This window comes from Coregonus clupeaformis, chromosome 11 (genome assembly GCF_020615455.1).
Source record: "Coregonus clupeaformis isolate EN_2021a chromosome 11, ASM2061545v1, whole genome shotgun sequence".
Lineage (NCBI taxonomy): Eukaryota > Metazoa > Chordata > Actinopteri > Salmoniformes > Salmonidae > Coregonus > Coregonus clupeaformis.
Genome location: NC_059202.1, coordinates 6,151,555 through 6,170,446, shown reverse-complemented (window position 1 = coordinate 6,170,446; position 18,892 = coordinate 6,151,555). Strand labels below are relative to the sequence as shown.

Below are 18,892 nucleotides of genomic sequence, written 5' to 3'. Positions count from 1 at the left end.
AGGACTGCCACCGAACCTGCCTGCTTGCTGCCGCACTACCCCTCGGCCAGTACCTACTAACTCCGCCCCTGACCTCTCCCATGTCCCAGAATGCTACCATGGTCTCAGAGAAGTGTTTAACAAAGCAAGAGCCACATCTCTGCCCCCTCACCGACCGTACGACTGTGCCATCGACCTCCTCCCTGGAACAGCCCCTCCTAGGGGCCGTCTTTATTCGTTGTCTGCTCCTGAAAGAAGGTCCATGGAGGACTACATCAATGACTCTCTGTCCACAGGATTGATCCGTTCATCTTCATCTCCGGCTGGTGCTGGCTTCTTCTTTGTGGGGAAGAGGGACGGATCTCTTCGCCCCTGCATCGACTACAGGGGACTCAACGACATCACAGTGAAAAACCGTTACCCTCTCCCTCTGCTCACCTCTGCTTTTGAGTTGCTCCAGGGAGCCACTGTTTTTACCAAGTTGGATCTCAGAAACGCTTACCACCTAGTGCGGATCCGGGAGGGAGATGAATGGAAGACCGCATTCAATACACCAACAGGCCACTACGAGTATCTGGTTATGCCTTTTGGCCTCACCAATGCTCCTGCTGTGTTCCAGGCTCTAGTGAATGATGTACTGCGGGACATGTTAAACAAGTTTGTCTTCGTTTACCTGGATGACATCTTAATCTACTCCAGAAACCTGTCTGAACACACCCGCCATGTCCAGCAAGTCCTTCATCGTCTTCTGGAGAATTCCCTCTACGCCAAGGCAGAGAAATGTGAGTTTCACGTCAAGACAGTGGCCTTCCTGGGGTACATAGTGGCAGAGGGAAGTATCCAAATGGATCCTGCCAAAGTATCAGCAGTCACGTCATGGCCAGTTCCGGAGAACAGTAAGAAGCTGCAACAGTTTCTGGGGTTTGCTAACTTCTATAGAAAGTTTATCCGGAACTACAGTACCGTTGCTGCCCCTCTCACTGCTCTAACCAGCACCAAGCAACCCTTCACCTGGACCCCAGCAGCCGACAAGGCCTTCAGTACCCTCAAGGTAAGGTTCACCTCCGCTCCCATCCTCCAGATGCCTGACGTGGACCGGCAATTCATTGTGGAGGTGGACGCCTCGGATGTGGGAGTTGGTGCTGTGATTTCTCAGTGGGCTGCGGAGGATAGGAAGCTCCATCCCTGTGCCTTTTTCTCACGTCGGTTGTCCCCCTCTGAGTGCAATTACGACATAGGGAACCGAGAGCTGCTGGCTGTGAAGCTTGCCTTGGAAGAGTGGCGTCACTGGCTGGAGGGGTCCACCATTCCATTTCTCGTTTGGACCGATCATAAGAACTTGGAGTACATCCGCACGGCCAAACGGTTGAACTCCAGGCAGTCCCGCTGGGCCCTGTTCTTCACCAGGTTTAATTTCACTCTGTCATACCGGCCTGGATCACGCAACACCAAGCCAGACGCCCTCTCCCGTCAATTCCAGAAGGATGACAACCCCTCCAAGGATCCTGTGTCGATTCTGCCAAGTCCCTGCATCGTAGCAGCTCTGACCTGGGCTGTTGAGGAACAGGTGCTGGAAGCTCTCCGTAACCAGCCCGGTCCCAGCACTTGCCCAGCTGACCGCCTTTTTGTCCCCGAAAACCTAAGGTCCCAGGTCGTTCAGTGGGGACATGACTCCCGCCTAGCTTGTCACCCTGGCTCCACCCGCACTTACAACCTGCTCGCCCAGAGGTTCTGGTGGCCCGCTCTGAGAAAGGATGTACGGGAATTCGTCCAAGCCTGCCCCATCTGCAACCAACACAAGTCGTCCTGCCAGCCCCCAGCCGGATTGCTGCAGCCCCTGCCTGTGCCCAGACGTCCCTGGTCTCACATCGCCCTTGACTTTGTCACGGGGCTGCCCCCTTCAAGGGGCAAGACCGTCATTCTCACCATAGTTGACCGATTCAGCAAGATGGCACACTTCATTCCCCTCCCCAAGCTCCCAACCGCCAAGGAGACCGCCCAGGTGGTCCTGGAACACGTCTTCCGGATCCACGGACTGCCAAAGGATGTAGTTTCTGACCGTGGTCCACAATTCTCCTCCGCTTTTTGGAAGGAGTTCTGTCTCCTGCTGGGAGCCACAGTCAGTCTGACTTCCGGATTCCATCCCCAATCCAATGGGCAGTCAGAGCGGGCAAATCAGGAGCTCGAGAAGGCACTGCGATGCATGACTTCACGCAACCCCCACTCCTGGTCGCAGCAATTGACATGGGTGGAGTACGCACACAATTCTCTGACCTGCTCTGCCATCGGTATGTCCCCTTTCCAATGTGTTTATGGATACCAGCCTCCTCTATTTGCCAGTCAGGAAGGGGGAGGTTACTTGCCCATCTGCACTTGCGTTTGCCCGTCGATGTCGCCGCACCTGGTCACAGGCCCGAGCCACACTTCTCAGATCCGTTGCCAGCTCACTACCGGGGCCAACCGTCGGAGAATCCCTGCTCCCACCTACCATGTTGGTCAAAGGGTGTGGTTGTCGTCAAGGAACCTGCCACTCAGGGTGGAGTCGCAGAAGTTGGCACCTCGGTTCATTGGCCCATTCCCTATCATAAGAGTGATTAGCCCCACTCCTGTCGGCTCCAACTGCCTAATTCCATGAGGGTGCACCCCACTTTCCATGTGTCTAAGATTAAGCCCATTCATGAGAGTCCGCTGGTCCCTGCTGCGCCTTGTCCTCCTCCTCCACGGCTCGCCGATGGTGGTCTGGTTTACACCGTCCGCCGCCTGCTTCGGTCCAGACGGAGGGGTAGGGGTCTCCAGTACCTCATTGACTGGGAGGGCTATGGACCTGAGGAAAGGACCTGGGTGCCAGCTAGTCGGATTGTGGATAGGACTCTCATCACCGCCTTCCACCAACGGCATCCTGATCAACCTGCAATCCGTAGGGGCCGCCCCAGAGGGATCCCTAACCGTCCTGCCCGCTCGGCTTCCTGTCCTGTGCCTGATCCTGTCTCGGGACCTGTCCCATCTCCCGACCACGGCCCTCCGGCTTCCTCCGAGGATGAGGGCGTTCGCTCGGACCGTTCGGAGGAGTTCTAGCCCTCCTCCGGCTCCCCTCCTCCCGCCCGGCGTGGTGTTGCTCTTGGGACTTCTGGGGCCGTCCCTTGGGGGGTTCTGTCATGAGCCCTCTCACTCCACCGGGTTACCACCTTAATGTGTTTCCACTATCTTCCACTCTGCTCATCTCTCTCTCTCTACTCAGCCTAACGAGCTCCACCTGTCCCTGCTCTGCTCGGCTCTAATTACTCTGCCAGCTGCGCTGCATTACCCACTAACCTCTCCCAGTATTTAAAGTCCCGTCTTTCAGCTCTCCTTTGTCAGATCGCCTGCAAAGCTCACACCCGAACCTGTGTGCTCGCGCTTCTGGCTCACCCCTGTTTTGTGACCCCGGACCTGCCTGATTCTTGGATACTCTTCTGCCCCAGGAAAACCAGACCTGCTTTCTGCCATTACGACTCCTGACTACTCTTCGACCCCGGTAACTCTGACCAGCCTTCTGCCTTGCTACAACGTATTTGGATTTCCCTTGAACTGTACTTCTGCCTGTTTTCATCCGCCCCGTTGTGTCTGTGTTTCCTCCCCCCCCAGGACTTCTGGACCACCAACCACCGGCGTCATCGGACGCATCGCTGCCACTGGGGGGAGGCACAGACCCAGCACATCGGACGGGATAACCCCTGGAGCCTTCACTCACTCCCTACATCCCTTTCCCCTTAAGTTTAAATAAACTTTCTGGTGTGACGCAATTGTGGTCCTCTTGTCGTCTGTCTGAACCGTGACATTATTTGTTTGGAAATAAAATAATATTCCATCCCTCTGAGATTTAATTCTAATTAGTTAGACTGATATGTAGGGCATCCTCACTAGGGAGAGCTAAGACACTCACCAGAGCAATTTCATATGCACATAAATGATTAAAGGGAAAACAGCCATGCTAGTAAAACAATGATAGGCCCACACACACATGCAAGTCTGATCTTTCTTTATTTTAACCACAAACAGCACCCACTTCCCAATGTTTGCCGTTACAACAGTAACAGTCAGGATTCTGAAGTCTAACACTAACATCAACCGGACATTCTCGATGGTACAGTACAGTGGAAACTGCCATAGAAAGTGAATATTGAGTATTTAGGGGAAGAGTGGATATGCTTAGTGTGGGGCCATGGAGGGGTGTGTGTGTGTGTGTGTGCGCGCGCGTGTGTGTGTGCGTGCGTGATATCCTGCCGCAGGGATTAAAAGAGGGCTTTCTCCACCCACCATCTGGACTCCTCATGCCAGGCTTGCCAGCTGTTCACACACACACAGATAACATACATACATTTTAGTGTAGATTGCAGAAAGTGTGTTTCCTATCCAGGGCAGTGAGTAGTACAGTGAGCAGTACATACATACATACATACATACATACATACATACATACATACATGCAGCTTATCCAAATAATTACCGATCCATCAGACATTCAACCCATCCCACTCAACTATGACCCCTCCATCCCACACCAGCACGTGACTTACACACGGCTATTGTTTCCCCAAGAGGGGGCTGTGTTGCCATAGCAGCCGTGAAAACACACCCACTGGAGGGTTGGGGACCGAGAGAGGCAACCCACAAGTGACTATACAAAGCTCTGATGAAGGTGTCTGACACAGTAACTGTGCCTAGCATAGTGTGGATGTTTGAATCAGTGATATGTTTTGTATGGAGAAATACCCACATAATCATGTCCTTCAGGGCAAATTACATGCAAACCACCTGAGAGCTGTGGTGTTATCCCATATACTGCTGTGTGTGTCAAATTAAATTAAATGTTCAGTCAGCAAAATGCAGAGCAGAGTTGCTGCATTATTGACAAGCATACTTGACAGCCTCTGAACATTTCTCCATCCTCTCCTCTCTTCTCCTATCCTCTCCCATCCACGACCGTCAAATCTTGGGTGAGAACCTCCTTCCCTCAGCCAGGACATTGAAAATGGGTCGTGGATGGGTATTCCAGCATGACAATGACCCAAAACACACGGCCAAGGCAACAAAGGAGTGGCTCAAGAAGAAGCACATTAAGGTCCTGGAGTGGCCTAGCCAGTCTCCAGACCTTAATCCCATAGAAAATCCGTGGAGGGAGCTGAAGGTTCGAGTTGCCAAACGTCAGCCTCGAAACCTTAATGACTTGGAGAAGATCTGCAAAGAGGAGTGGGACAAAATCCCTCCTGAGATGTGTGCAAACCTGGTGGCCAACTACAAGAAACGTCTGACCTCTGTGATTGCCAACAAGGGTTTTGCCACCAAGTACTGTTTTGCAGAGGGGTCAAATACTTATTTCCCTCATTAAAATGCAAATCAATTTATAACATTTTTGACATGCGTTTTTCTGGATTTTTTTGTTGTTATTCTGTCTCTCACTGTTCAAATAAATTTACCATTAAAATTATAGACTGATAATTTCTTTGTCAGTGGGCAAACTTACAAAATCAGCAGGGGATCAAATACTTTTTTCCCCTCACTGTATATACACACAATAGGTGTAAACAGTGGACCAGCACAGCACATCCATTTAATATACATTAGAATTAGCTTATTATCATTATCGAAATGAAGGTTCCCATTACCGAAATGGACCTAAAAATGATGCAGTAATGAGAAACATGTCCACAGACACTGTGCTTTAATGTAATAAATATTACAGTTTAATATAAACTTCAACTAGTATACAATTTTTATGATTTATGGACAAACAGGAACATATTTTGGGTTTTTATTCAAATTAGTTTGGTTTTTCTTAAGTAAAATTGTATAAAATGACCCAAGAACTTAATCCAGACACATTTCGGTAATGAGAATTTGGGGGAAAATAATAATAATCTGCCGAAAATGTAAAATGTATTTAAAATAAGACACTGTGCCATAAACTAAGCATCTTAGTCTTCAGAATGATAGTTTATTGTTGCAGATGCAACATGTTTTTTTTTAACATGGTTAAAACTGGTTTCATGAGAATCACTAGTGAGAGGCTCGGCTGATTCTACACATGATAAACAGATCACTTGTCATCAGGCCTAAACCCTACTACCGAACTGTACAATGTGTGCTGTGCTGATGCACTATGGACCCCCATAAAGCACTGTGGGGGCCTACACATACAGCATACCATACACACGTTATTCTGTCTCAAGACTCACAATTTAAAACCCATCTTCACAAAACTACTCTTTACAGCAGAGAGCATCTATTACTGGATATATTTGACAGTGTGTGTGTTTTTGAGGTTATTAAAAGAAAACACTCAACAATAATATCTGGACAGTACCTGAGTAAGCTCCTCTCCAGTGTGGCTGGGTTTTCTCCTGCCTGTCCGTAGTACACTGCCTCTCCATGACAAATCCCTCACAGCCCAAGTTTGACCAGAAAAGCAGATAACATATTAGTTTGTTTGGTCCGGTCCTATGGTGCAGGTTTCCTCATCTGGTGGTTGTTGCTGTATTGATGCGTTTGTGTTGTTTACCGTCAATGCTCTGCCCTCTCTGTCTGTCAGTCTGTCATTGTACAACCGGTTCCCAGAACGCTGCTGGTGTCACCAGGTGGGGAGGGGCCTGGAGTTAATGTGTGTGTGTGTGTGTGTGTGTGTGTGTGTCAGTGGAGGCTCCTCAGAGGAGGAAGGGGAGAACCAACCTACTCAGTGAATTTCATAAAATAAAAATAATGAAACATTAAAAGTTACTATACTAAATATATTCACAACACCAAATAACTGATTAAAACACACAGTTTTGCAATGAGGGTCTACAGTAGCCTCAACAGCACCCTCTAGGGTAGCACCATGGTTTAGCCGGAGGACAGCTATTTTCCGTTCTCCTCTGGGTACATTGACTTCAATACAAAACCTAGGAGACTCATGGTTCTCACCCCCTTCCATATACTTACACAGTAATTATGACGACTTCCAGAGGACGACCTTCAACCTATCAGAGCTCTTGCAGTATGAATTGACATGTTGTCCACCCAATCAAAGGATCAACGAATGAATCTAGTACTAAAAGCATAAGCTACAGCTAGCTAGAACTGCAGTGCATAAAGTGTGGTGAGTAGTTGACTCAGAGAGAGACACTAGTTTAACAGTTTTGAACAAATTAATTTCTTCAAAAATTAAGGAGAAGCATCAGAGAGAGAGAAAGCTAGCTATATTTAGTTGTACTTAGTTTACCTTTCGCTTACTTAGCTAATGTAGCTACTTTTGTGAAAAATGATATTTAAAAAAATAGGTTTCAGGTGGTGCTGCAGCACCCTCAGCACCCCTACTTCCCATGGCTATGGACAACGATGTACGCTGTGTAGCGGTTAGCAGTTATGGTATGAACGTTTGGCTTGGAGAGGTTTTTGCACATGGTCACAGACAGCTGTTGTGTTGCGCACTGAAGTGCACAGGCGAAGGGAAAAGGTGAGAGGAGGAGAGTGCGTAGATGCAATGAACAAAGTGATGATGCTATATGTGGCTGCTATGAAAGTAAGTAATTTAGGCCTCATTTGCATCACTTCTCTGCACAAACACAGTTATGACCAGATAGTTAATATGCCCAGTCACATCCCTCCAATCAGAGTGTGCATGCTGGTCGGGGGAGATAGGGACCAGATGAGCCCCTCTGTCTTGTCAGAGAGGTGATAGGCCTAGTCATGCCCACACTAACATTACAAGGTACTCAATGATGAACTAAGATCACGGATATCCTACCAACGGGACATTAGAAACTGTAATATCTTATCTTTCACAGAGTCATGGCTGAACGACGACAGGGATAACATACAGCTGGCAGGATATACGCTGCATCGGTAAGATAGAACAGCTGCCTCCGGTAAGACAAGGGGTGGCGGTCTGTGTATAACAGCTGGTGCACAAAATCTAATATTAAGGAAGTCTCAAGGTTTTGCTCGCCTGAGGTAGAGTATCTCATGATAATCTGTAGACCACACTATTTCCCAAGAGAGTTTTAATCTACATTTTTCATAGCTGCCTATTTACCACCACAAACCGATGCTGGCACTGACCACACTCAATGTGCTGAATAAGGCCATAAGCAAACAGGAAAACGCTCATCCAGAGGCAGCGCTCCTAGTGGCCGAGGACTTTAACGCAGGGAAACTTACATCCGTTTTACCTCATTTCTACCAGCATGTTAAATGTGCAACCAGAGGAAAATAATAACTCTAGACCACCTTTACTCCACACACAGAGACACATACAAAGCTCTCCCTCGCCCTCCATTTGGCAAATCTGACCATAACTCTATCCTCCTGATTCCTGCTTACAAGCAAAAACTAAAGCAGGAAGCACCAGTGACTCGGTCAATAAAGAAGTGGTCAGATGACGCAGATGCTACGCTACAGGACTGTTTTGCTAGCACAGACTGGAATATGTTCCGGGATTCTTCCGATGGCATTGAGGAGTACACCACAACAGTCACTGACTTCATCAATAAGTGCACCGATGACGTCGTCCCCACAGTGACCGTACGTACATACCCCAACCAGAAGCCATCGGCTCTCTCTCTCTCTCTCTCTCTCTCTCTCTCTCTCTCTCTCTCTCTCTCTCTCTCACACACACACAATGGGCCTCCATCCTGCCCCAACAGTCTAATAAATCATGTAATATAGCCTACACCTTCACAATAAATCCATGATTTATTTGAGACAGGTCTAAAGAAACATGATATGAAGAAAATGTAGTCTATTTCAGAAGAACAGAATACTCTGAGTTGCCCTTATGTTAGGTCCTCATCTGGCTATACCATATGGCTGTGGGCTACACTAGTTCATTTAGCAGACAAGATTTGCTTAGAATTCCGTGGCATTATTTTATAGTATGAAGAATACAATAGAACAAAGCTGAATAAAATACAAAGGATATTTTCTCCAAACGATTTGAGGGAGTGCACACACGCAGCTCTTTTGTGTTGAGCGGTTAACAAAGAAATAGGTCCTCCTATATGCTTAATTTAGAGTTATTAATGTAACTTTAGTTGTTCTACAAATGTTGGTCTATATGTTTTTAATACATTGTAAGGCTGCATGATGTGACTCTAATGATTTGAAAAAAGTTGCATGAAAGGCATGAGCTCTGCTTAGTTTTTTGCGCAGGCTGTACACACTTCATCAGTCTCTCATTCACAATTTGACAAGCACTTGATAATGCCTTGAATTTACCGGCGGCATCCCTTTTGTGTGGCCGTAATGCCCCCTAAAAAAATCCATGCCTTTTGCGGCCAGTGGCCGTTGTGCCCTTGGGTTGAATATAATAATGATAATTCCCTTCTCCCTGAGTACTGCGTGCTCTGAAGCACCTCTCCCTCACATGGCTCTCCATCACATGATCAGGTCTTTCTCACAGGCTACAAGTGAAGACAGACACATCGGGGACGCAACTGCGCGCACCCTTATCCAATTCTGAAGTGCATATTGAAGATATTGGAAGAACTGTCAACATTTACTTTTCGTCAGCCAACAAGATGAGTAGGCCTAACGAACAGCAAAAGCACTAGCCTTTGTCAATCTATTATCCCCCATAGTACAAAAGTTGACCTATTATATTCTGTGCAATAAATAAATATTCCAAACATTCTGGGACAGTTGTGGGATGCGATAGATCCAAAATTAATACAACCACCAGCATTAAAAAAAACCTGTTTTACGCAATGAGGCTGATGTGCAATGTGCTTAATTTTAGGAAAGTTGAGAAATAAATATAGTAGGCCTAGCCTAAAGAAAGGTGATGGGATCCTCCTCTTTTTAATAGAGGCCACCACTCTGTTCTCACGCAATTGCATAGCCTATAGAAATGTAGTGGAACATGAGCTCATGGGCTCTCATGAAGTGTTTGATTAGATTTTCAATTACATTTGCATTGATGTCAGAGTGATTAGAGTACCAGGCAGTTAGCAAGTTTGGTAAGCTACTAATGACCATTAGCAGCATCAGAGCTTGGAGAAGACTAATTACCGTGACTAAACGGTCACGTGAAATTTGACTGCCTTCATGACTTGTGACCACTGGTGTGGCAGTAATACAGTCACCATAACAGCCCTAGTCCTAGGAGTCTAGGACAGGGTCAAAGAGGAGAACCATAGGATTCAGATAGGAGCCCCAGACTCTCTAAAGCTGAAAACGAATAATAGAAGCAGCAAATTGGTCAGTTGGAGATGTCCAAGCGGTTTTGAGCAAATATTGGATACATTAGCCGAGATCGGAATCAATAAAAAAAAAATCAAACAAGAATATAAAAAGATAAGACCACAACAACAAAAGTGGATCAGAAAGCGATATTTGAAGCCATGATGATGCAGAGCAGCAATGATCAGCACAGTAATACATAATAATTTGGCTAAAAACTATCTAGCTACCAATGTGTGCTCGATTAGGGAAGCCACAACCTCAAAACCCTGCACCCCCAGGGTCCATCCACACAATAAATGCTCCTGCAACCTCTGAGCCCTGCACCCCCAGGTGCCAAGGGTCCCTTCTTGGTTGGTAAACAGTCCAATGTCCAATGGGGCGGCAGGTCGCTTAGTGGTTAAGAGCGTTGTGCCAGTAACCGAAAGGTCGCTGGTTCTAATCCCCGAGCCGAATAGGTGAAAAATCTGTTGATGTGCCCTTGAGCAAGGCACTTAACCCTAATTGCTCATGTAAGTCGCTCTGGATAAGAGCGTCTGCTAAATGACGTAAATGTAATGTCAATGTTCACTTGTTTAGCCCTAATCACACAATTTAGCTGTCTTCAACAGGGGTGGGCAATCTCATCCACAGAGGGCTTTTGTCATGGCAGGGTTGTTCCTAAACATTATTCATGGTGACAATGTGGATCTAGGATTTTACATATAAAAACTGTCACACTGATTCAATTAATCATATTCTGACCCAATAACTTTATTATTTGCATCATTGGTGTATCTGGTTGGTAAATTTGGTTGGCCCCACACTGGCCTTTGCTGGATAATATTAAAACACATTTGATGAGACTATACATGGTTGGAGAACAAAACTGCACTCACACTGGCTGCCCTCAGGTTTGCTTTGGAGTCTGTGCCTTATCATTCCTGAACTGTACATGTCATTACTTCTGCCTAAATATTTTCCCAGGGAAGAGAAAACACACTGCGAGCACAGCCAGCAAATACCTGAATTTCATGAGGAAGGCAGAGGCCTCATACCTGGAGACATTTGAGGCCCTGTGTCAGCAGCAGGATCAGCACTTCAATCAGCTGTGTGAAGATGAGTCAGCAGCCAGTGCAGCAGACACGGCAGCTGAGATGGCCCTCGTTTAACAACAGCTTCATAGCTGTATTTGGACAGTTTGTCCAAGCAATAAAACGACGTCAGATACCAGCAGCAGACATGTCACTACACTCTTAGAAAAAAAGGTGCTCTCTAGAACCTAAAACAGTTCTACGTCTGTCCCTATAGGAGAACCCTTTGAAGAACCCCTTTTAGTACCAGGTATAACCCTTTTGGGTTCCTGGCCGTGCAGCCAGCTTTAGGAAGAGTCCTTGTGGTTCAAAACTTTGTGTTCTTGGGGACCTTCCATGCTGCAGAAATTTGTTGGTACCCTTCCCCAGATCTGTGCCTCGACGCAATCCTGTCTCTGAGCGCTATGGACAATTATTTCGACCTCATGGCTTGGTTTTTGCTCTGACATGCACTGTCAGAGAGCAAAGGGTCTGAATACTCACCTAAGTAAGGTATTTCAGTTTCATTTTTTTTGCAAAAATGTCTAAAAGCCTGTTTTTGATTTGTCATTATGGGGTATTGTGTGTAGATTGATAAAAAAATAAAATATTTAATCAATTTTAGAATAAGGCTGTAATGTAACAAAATGTGGAAAAAGTCAACGGATCTGAATACTTTCCGAATGCACTGTGTGTACAATGTATATCTATCACAAAGACAGGTGCACATTATGTAGCTAGCTAAATAGATACCTTGTACATACCTCCTAGGGGCCTATCACACACAGCATACTGCAAGAGTAATACCGTTTTGCAGGATTGCACCTTATTGCAAGCAACTGTAATAGCTGTCCTCATTCCAAATAAGTTTTGAACAATTCACTAAAACAGCTACAGTTGAAGTCGGAAGTTTACATACACGTAGGTTGGAGTCATTAAAACTCGTTTTTCAACCACTCCACAAATGTCTTGTTAACAAACTATAGTTTTGGCAAGTTTTCCATTCCAATTGTTTACAGAGAGATTATTTCACTGTATCACAATTCCCGTGGGTCCGAAGTTTACATACACTAAGTTGACTGTGTCTTTAAACAGCTTGGAAAATTCCAGAAAATTATGTCATGGCTTTAGAAGCTTCTGATAGGCTAATTGACATCATTTGAGTCAATTGGAGGTGTACCTGTGGATGTATTTCAAGGCCTACTTTCAAACTCAGTGCCTCTTTGCTTGACATCATGGGAAAATCAAAAGAAATCAACCAAAAATTGTAGACCTCCACAAGTCTGGTTCATCCTTGGGAGCAATTTCCAAACGCCTGAAGGTACCACGTTCATCTATACAAACAATAGTACGCAAGTATAAACACCATGGGACCACGCAGCCGTCATACCGCTCAGGAAGGAGACGCGTTCTGTCTCCTAGAGATGAACGTACTTTGGTGCAAAAAGTGTAAATCAATCCCAGAACAACAGCAAAGGACCTTGTGAAGATGCTGGAGGAAACAGGTACAAAAGTATTTATATCCACAGTAAAACGAGTCCTATATCGACATAACCTGAAAGGCCGCTCAGCAAGGAAGAAGCCACTGTTCCAAAACCGCCATAAAAAAGCCAGACTACGGTTTGCAACTGCACATGGGGACAAAGATCGTACTTTTTGGAGAAATGTCCTCTAGTCTGATGAAACAAAAATAGAACTGTTTGGCCATAATGACCATCGTTATGTTTGGAGGAAAAAGGGGGTTACTTGCAAGCTTCCAAAGTTGTGGCAAAATGGCTTAAGGAGAACAAAGTCAAGGTATTGGAGTGGCCATCACAAAGCCCTGACCTCAATCCTATAGAAAATGTGTGGGCAGAACTGAAAAAGCGTGGCAAGGAGGCCTACAAACCTGACCAGCTCTGTCAGGAGGAATGGGCCAAAATTCACCCAACTTATTGTGGGAAGCTTGTGGAAGGTTACCCGAAATGTTTGACCCAAGTTAAACAATTTAAAGGCAATGCTACCCAATATATTAATTGAGTGTATGTAAACTTCTGACCCACTGGGAATGTGATGAAAGAAATAAAAGCTGAAATAAATTATTCTCTCTACTATTATTCTGACATTTCACATTCTTAAAATTAAGTGGTGATCCTAACTGACCTAAGACAGGGAATTTTTACAAGGACTAAATGTCAGGAATTGTGAAAAACTGAGTTTAAATGTATTTGGCTAAGGTGTATGTAAACTTCCTACTTCAACCGTAGCTAAACAGACTGGTAAGCGGGTCTTTCAACCGGCTGACGCGATCCTGTCCTCCCATGATGATAACTTACATTGTGTATTTCTCTGTCTCTTCTCAGCTGTCTCCTCTTGTTCAGTCTCCATTGCTGCCCACAAACATAAATTCAAACGATGGCACACAACTCCTGGTTATCTCCTCCAGCGCGTCTCCCTCCTCCATACTTAAAAATGCCAGTCACTGAGGATCACAACAATGTCTCTGTCGAATTGCGTCATCGGTCACTGTCTTAAAATTGTCACAAGTAGTTTTCCCCGCGAATTAAACCTAGTCCTGTTTCTAGTTCCACTTGGTTCCTCTAGTGGAATTGCACCATTAGATTCACTCTGCATGCCTGTTTCAACTACACAGCAGGGACCACTAACATTTACAGTCCAGTCTCATCTAGAGCCCATGGCTACAGCTAACATTTTGTAGCAGGTAAAGCTAATGGTTTAACTACTAGGGTATCTATCACTATCAGATTGAGCTACACAGCAACAAGAGTTGATGACTTCAGATATAACAAACCTAAAGGAAAGCTAACAGTTGAAGATAAAACACAGTTGGGAATAACAACAGCCACTGTTCCAGCTCTAACTGCAAGGTGAACTAGCAGCTTCAGCTACAGCGGGGTAGGCTATGCTAACGCCACATGCAGCTGGTGTGGCTAACATCTCTGCTAGAGCACACCCAGGGACAGATAAGGGCTTCAGCCAATCATGGCCAAGAAGGCTAACTGCAGTAGTCCTCCACATGTGTGTAAGTGTGTGTGTATGCGAATCACATGTGTGTATTTTGCAAGTGTGTGCGTTTTGCATTTGGACTACTGAGAGAGGCTGCAGCTCTGGGGCTCAGCCAACAAACAAAGCCTGCTTGCGCCTTAATACCCCTCCTACCCCCGGCACAGCCAAACACACACACACACACACACACACACACACACGCACCCCTCACACTCCCTGCTATACTTATCATGCTATCTTAGGCACATCCTGTGGTGTAAGGTGCCTCTTTTGTGAAGTGTTCCTCCCTTTGTGTAACTGGCAGTCTGCTCAGAATACTGAACATCAGCTCTGTGTGTCACCAGACTTACAATAACCCTACATTTACCTCAATATTCAGTAGCAGTACACTGCTCCTCTCTCTGCTCTGGGACCAATGATAAACACCCCTGTCTGTATAATACAGCTGTGAACACAGTGTTGTGCCCTTGATGGCTACAGTGTACTAGAGAGCTTCAGTCCAGTCCGTCTACCAGAGAAGAAACCACTGACATGAGACAAGGCTTCCGTTAGTCCCGACTGGGTCTGTGTGCCAGAGTCAACAGCTACCATCCACAGAGATAGGATATCCTTCTCCTTGTTACACCTAAGCCAGAATGATGAGAAAAAACGACCTCTCCCTCTCTCCATTCCTCTCGCTCTCACAGAGACGCAGGGTCAGGCTCGCACTAAACTACTGCTTCGCTGCTTTCGCCGCATCCTCCCTTCTCTCGGTCTAGATCGCCTTTTCACCCTGTCTCTCTCGTCCTGCTTCTCTCTTTCTCACACACTCTCTCACTTACTATAACTTCAACATACCTCTTCCTCCTTTCTCCCCTCTGTCTCTTCTCTGTGTGTTTCCAGTCCGTAGCTTGTGAAGATAATCACATTCCAGCGGAGACAGGGCATATGGCAGGGGAACGCTACCCACACAGTAAGGCCCCCTCTGTGTGTGTATGTGTGTGTGTGTCGTGCAGACAATCAGCCCTATTGTGTGGGAGGAGGGGAGGGCCAGAGAGCGGGGAGGAAGCCAATGGCTCTCATAAACTGTCCCTGCTGCTGCTACTGCTGCTACTGGCCACGGCTGTCAGGTGCTGACCCTCACACAATACACCCCTCCAAGGAGAGAGAGGAGAGAGAGGAGAGAGGGAGAGAGGGAGGAGATATAAGAGATCTAGAGGAGGAGGAGAGAGGGAGAGAGGGAGTGACAGTGATAGAGAGGATGAGAGAGAACAGCCAGAGACAGAGAGAGAGAGGTGGAGGGAGGGATAGATGGATGGATGGGGTGGGTGATGACTGAAAAATAGATCAGACTGAAAAATAGATCAGTCAGTGAAGGTGCAGCTCCTGAATCAGATTTTCTAGCAATCATTAAGATTTGTAAAAAAGTATTTTCCATGTGTCTCAGTCAATTGTATGTCTTTTTATTCCATTCACACCAATTCAGTGGTCATGTGACAGTAGGCTCTGGGGTGTGTCAATAACTCCAGTGCACCCCATCCCCCCCCCCAAATGCAGAGTCAGAGTCAGAGTCAGATGGAGTGTGTGGGGGGGAGTGTGTGATGAAGAGATTGAATTCCACCTACTCCATTCCCATCGCATTAGAACCAAATGCTACAACGTCACAACTATAAACTGAATAAGGTCACACCCCCATTTACCATTACAGTATAGAGAGGTCTGTCTGTTTGTGGTTGGCCAGGGGGCCACTGGTGTGATATGGTGAGTAAGAGGCAGGGGCAAAGTGTTGTCATATGTGCTCTGTTGTGAACTCACACTGCCCTGAGGACATGACCTATACAGTGCCTTAAAAAGGTATTCATCCCCCTTGGCGTTTTTCCTATTTTTTTGCATTACAACCTGTAATTTAAATGAATTTTTATTTGGATTTCATGTAATGGACATACACAAAATAGTCCAAATTGGTGAAGTGAAATGGAAAAAATATGCATATGTATTCACCCCCTTTGCTATGAAGCCCCTAAATAAGATTTGGTGCAACCAATTACCTTCAGAAGTCACATAATGAGTTAAATAAAGTCCACCTGTGTGCAATCTAAGTGTCACATCATCTGTCACATGATCTCAGTATATATACACCTGTTCTGAAAGGCCCCAGTGCAACACCATTAAGCAAGGGACATCACCAAGCAAGTGGCACCATGAAGACCAAGGAGCTCTCCAAAGAGCTCAGGGACAAAGTTTTGGAGAAGTACAGAGCAGGGTTGGGTTATAAAAAAATATCTGTAACTTTGAACATCCCACGGAGCACCATTAAATCCATTATTAAAATATGGAAAGAATATGGCACCACAACAAACCTGCCAAGAGAGGGCAGCCCACCAAAACTCACGGACCAGGCAAGGTGGGCATTAATCAGAGAGGCAACAAAGAGACCAAAGATAACCCTGAAGGAGATGCAAAGCTCCACAGCGGAGATTGGAGTATCTGTCCATAGGAGCACTTTAAGCCTTCCACTCCTGTTTCACAAAAAAAAATATTTTGCATCTTCAAAGTGGTAGGCATGTTGTGTAAATCAAATGATACAAACCCCCCAAAAATCCATTTTAATTCCAGGTTGTAATGCAACAAAAAATGTCACCATGTCATTGGATTTAGGTTAAAAGTTGGGTTAAAAAATATAGAGGAAATTCCCTTACTTTTTTCAAATTCAATCAGTTTTCATCATGTTGAAATGACGTGGAAACAACATCGATTCAACCAGTTTTTGCCCAGTGGGCTCCTTCTTCCTCCGCTCCTCCCTTTCATCTCATCCCTCACTGCATCCCTTCTCCTCTCCTCTCCATCTCTCCTCTCGTCTACTACCCCCAGTCAGACAGTGAGCCTGGGGCTTGTAGTCCTCTCTCCTCAAAGTCCCTTCATTGTTAACCTCTCTCTCCAGTGGTCCGGTCACCATGCTTCCTGACTGACAGAGCGAGAGCCAGACAACAGAGCAGTCACTATCCAGGGGCACCACCATGCCTCCCTCCCTCCCTACCAGGCATCACACCTCGTTAATGTACAGTGCCATTAGTGACAGGAAGGGTCCCCATCAAACCCCAGAGAATAGTAACCACGTCATGACGCCAACATCTCTACTGCCTCATACAAAGAAATGTGTGTGTGTGACGTGTGAGTGTGTGTGTGAGTCTGAATGTGTGAGCATGTGTGTGTGTGTGTGTGTGTGTGTGTGTGTGTGTGTGTACATATGCCAGACCTGAGAGTCTGGACGCTGGGAAAACACAGCCACTCTCTTACAGCCTTCCTGGTTTTACTACAGAGCCATGATTGCCTCCAGGTCAGTTCTCATTGCTCTAAGGGTCACAGGCCTGCAGTCACAGAGACTGAAATAGAGGAACCATGTGCCTGGCTCAGTGTGTGTGTGTGGAGGCCATAAAACACCCCTCTATTACAGACATTGCACCCCAGTATCTCTATTTGCACATCATCTCTTGCACATCTATCATTCCAGTGTTAATACTAAATTGTAATTATTTTGCACTATGGCCTATTTATTGCCTTACCTCCATAACTTGCTACATTTGCACACACTGTATATATATTTTTGGTTATATTTTTGACTTTATGTTTTGTTTACCCCATATGTAACTCTGTGTTGTTGTTTTTATCGCACTGCTTTGCTTTATCTTGGCCAGGTCGCAGTTGTAAATGAGAACTTGTTCTCAACTGGCTTAAAAAATTAAAATTAAATTACGAGTGTGTCTAATAGAGATGGGAGTCATTAAAGAGACTCGGGTAGACTGGAGGGACCAGCCTTTCTGCTCCTGCTGCCTGAATGAACAAGTCAGATCACATAGGACCTGGCAGCGTTTGTATGTAAAACCACAGGATTTCCAGGAATGGATGAGATACTGTACTATGTTAACAATGCATAAAAATAACCAGTGAGCCAATGTCACTTTCTGTTCCGTTTCTGCCATTTCAGTTGAAGGTCTACTTAATTTCAGTGCGGCTGAAACATTAACTTGTTGTTAATAAAACATTGAGTCTGGCATTTCACTGAAGACATAGTGGACCAGCAGACTCTAGAAGTGCCCCTGGGGAGTTCATTGTTTCACATGGAAATTACTTTGAGATGAAAGTCAAGCATCTGGCTTCCTATTTAACTATCATGTCAACAAATCGAATGGTTCCTCTGAGTCGACATTTCCATTGATTATTGTCAAGGCGACCCTTAGTCGCCACGGTGGCATTTAACAGCACTATTGATATTCAGACAGTGAGTGATGGGTCTGCTTTAATATTCACTCTCCATAGCTGGTCTGAACTGCAGTACACGTACACACACTGTAAAGTACAGACATGAAATTAAATGAAACACAGGCACACAAACACAGGCACGCAAACACACTCACACACACACACACGCACACACACACACACACAATCACACACACACACACACGCACGCACACACAGGCACACAAACACAGGCACGCAAACACACACACACACACACACACGCACACACACACACACACACACACACAATCACACACACACACACACGCACGCACACACAGGCACACAAACACAGGCACGCACACACACACACACACACACACACACACACACACGCACGCACGCACGCACACACACACACACACACACACACACACACA

General features: G+C 45.9%; 1 protein-coding gene across 4 annotated transcripts in view; it reads right to left on the bottom strand.

Moving 5' to 3' along the window:
• The window catches only part of fgd4a (FYVE, RhoGEF and PH domain containing 4a), a 94,611-nt gene that overhangs the window by 53,411 nt on the left and 22,308 nt on the right, over positions 1-18,892 (bottom strand). The window contains exon 1 of one of the 4 annotated variants that reach the window (XM_041890586.1): positions 15,069-15,252. The exons of 2 other annotated variants lie outside the window; for them this stretch is intronic. Coding sequence is in view for 1 of the 2 variants with exons in the window: in XM_041890583.2 (XP_041746517.1) it covers positions 6,323-6,389 (67 nt within the window). In the remaining variant the exon portion in view is untranslated. Of the gene's footprint in view, positions 1-6,322; positions 6,604-15,068; positions 15,253-18,892 lie in introns of those variants that run through there. One more of the 4 variants, XM_041890583.2, reaches the window with a different exon arrangement.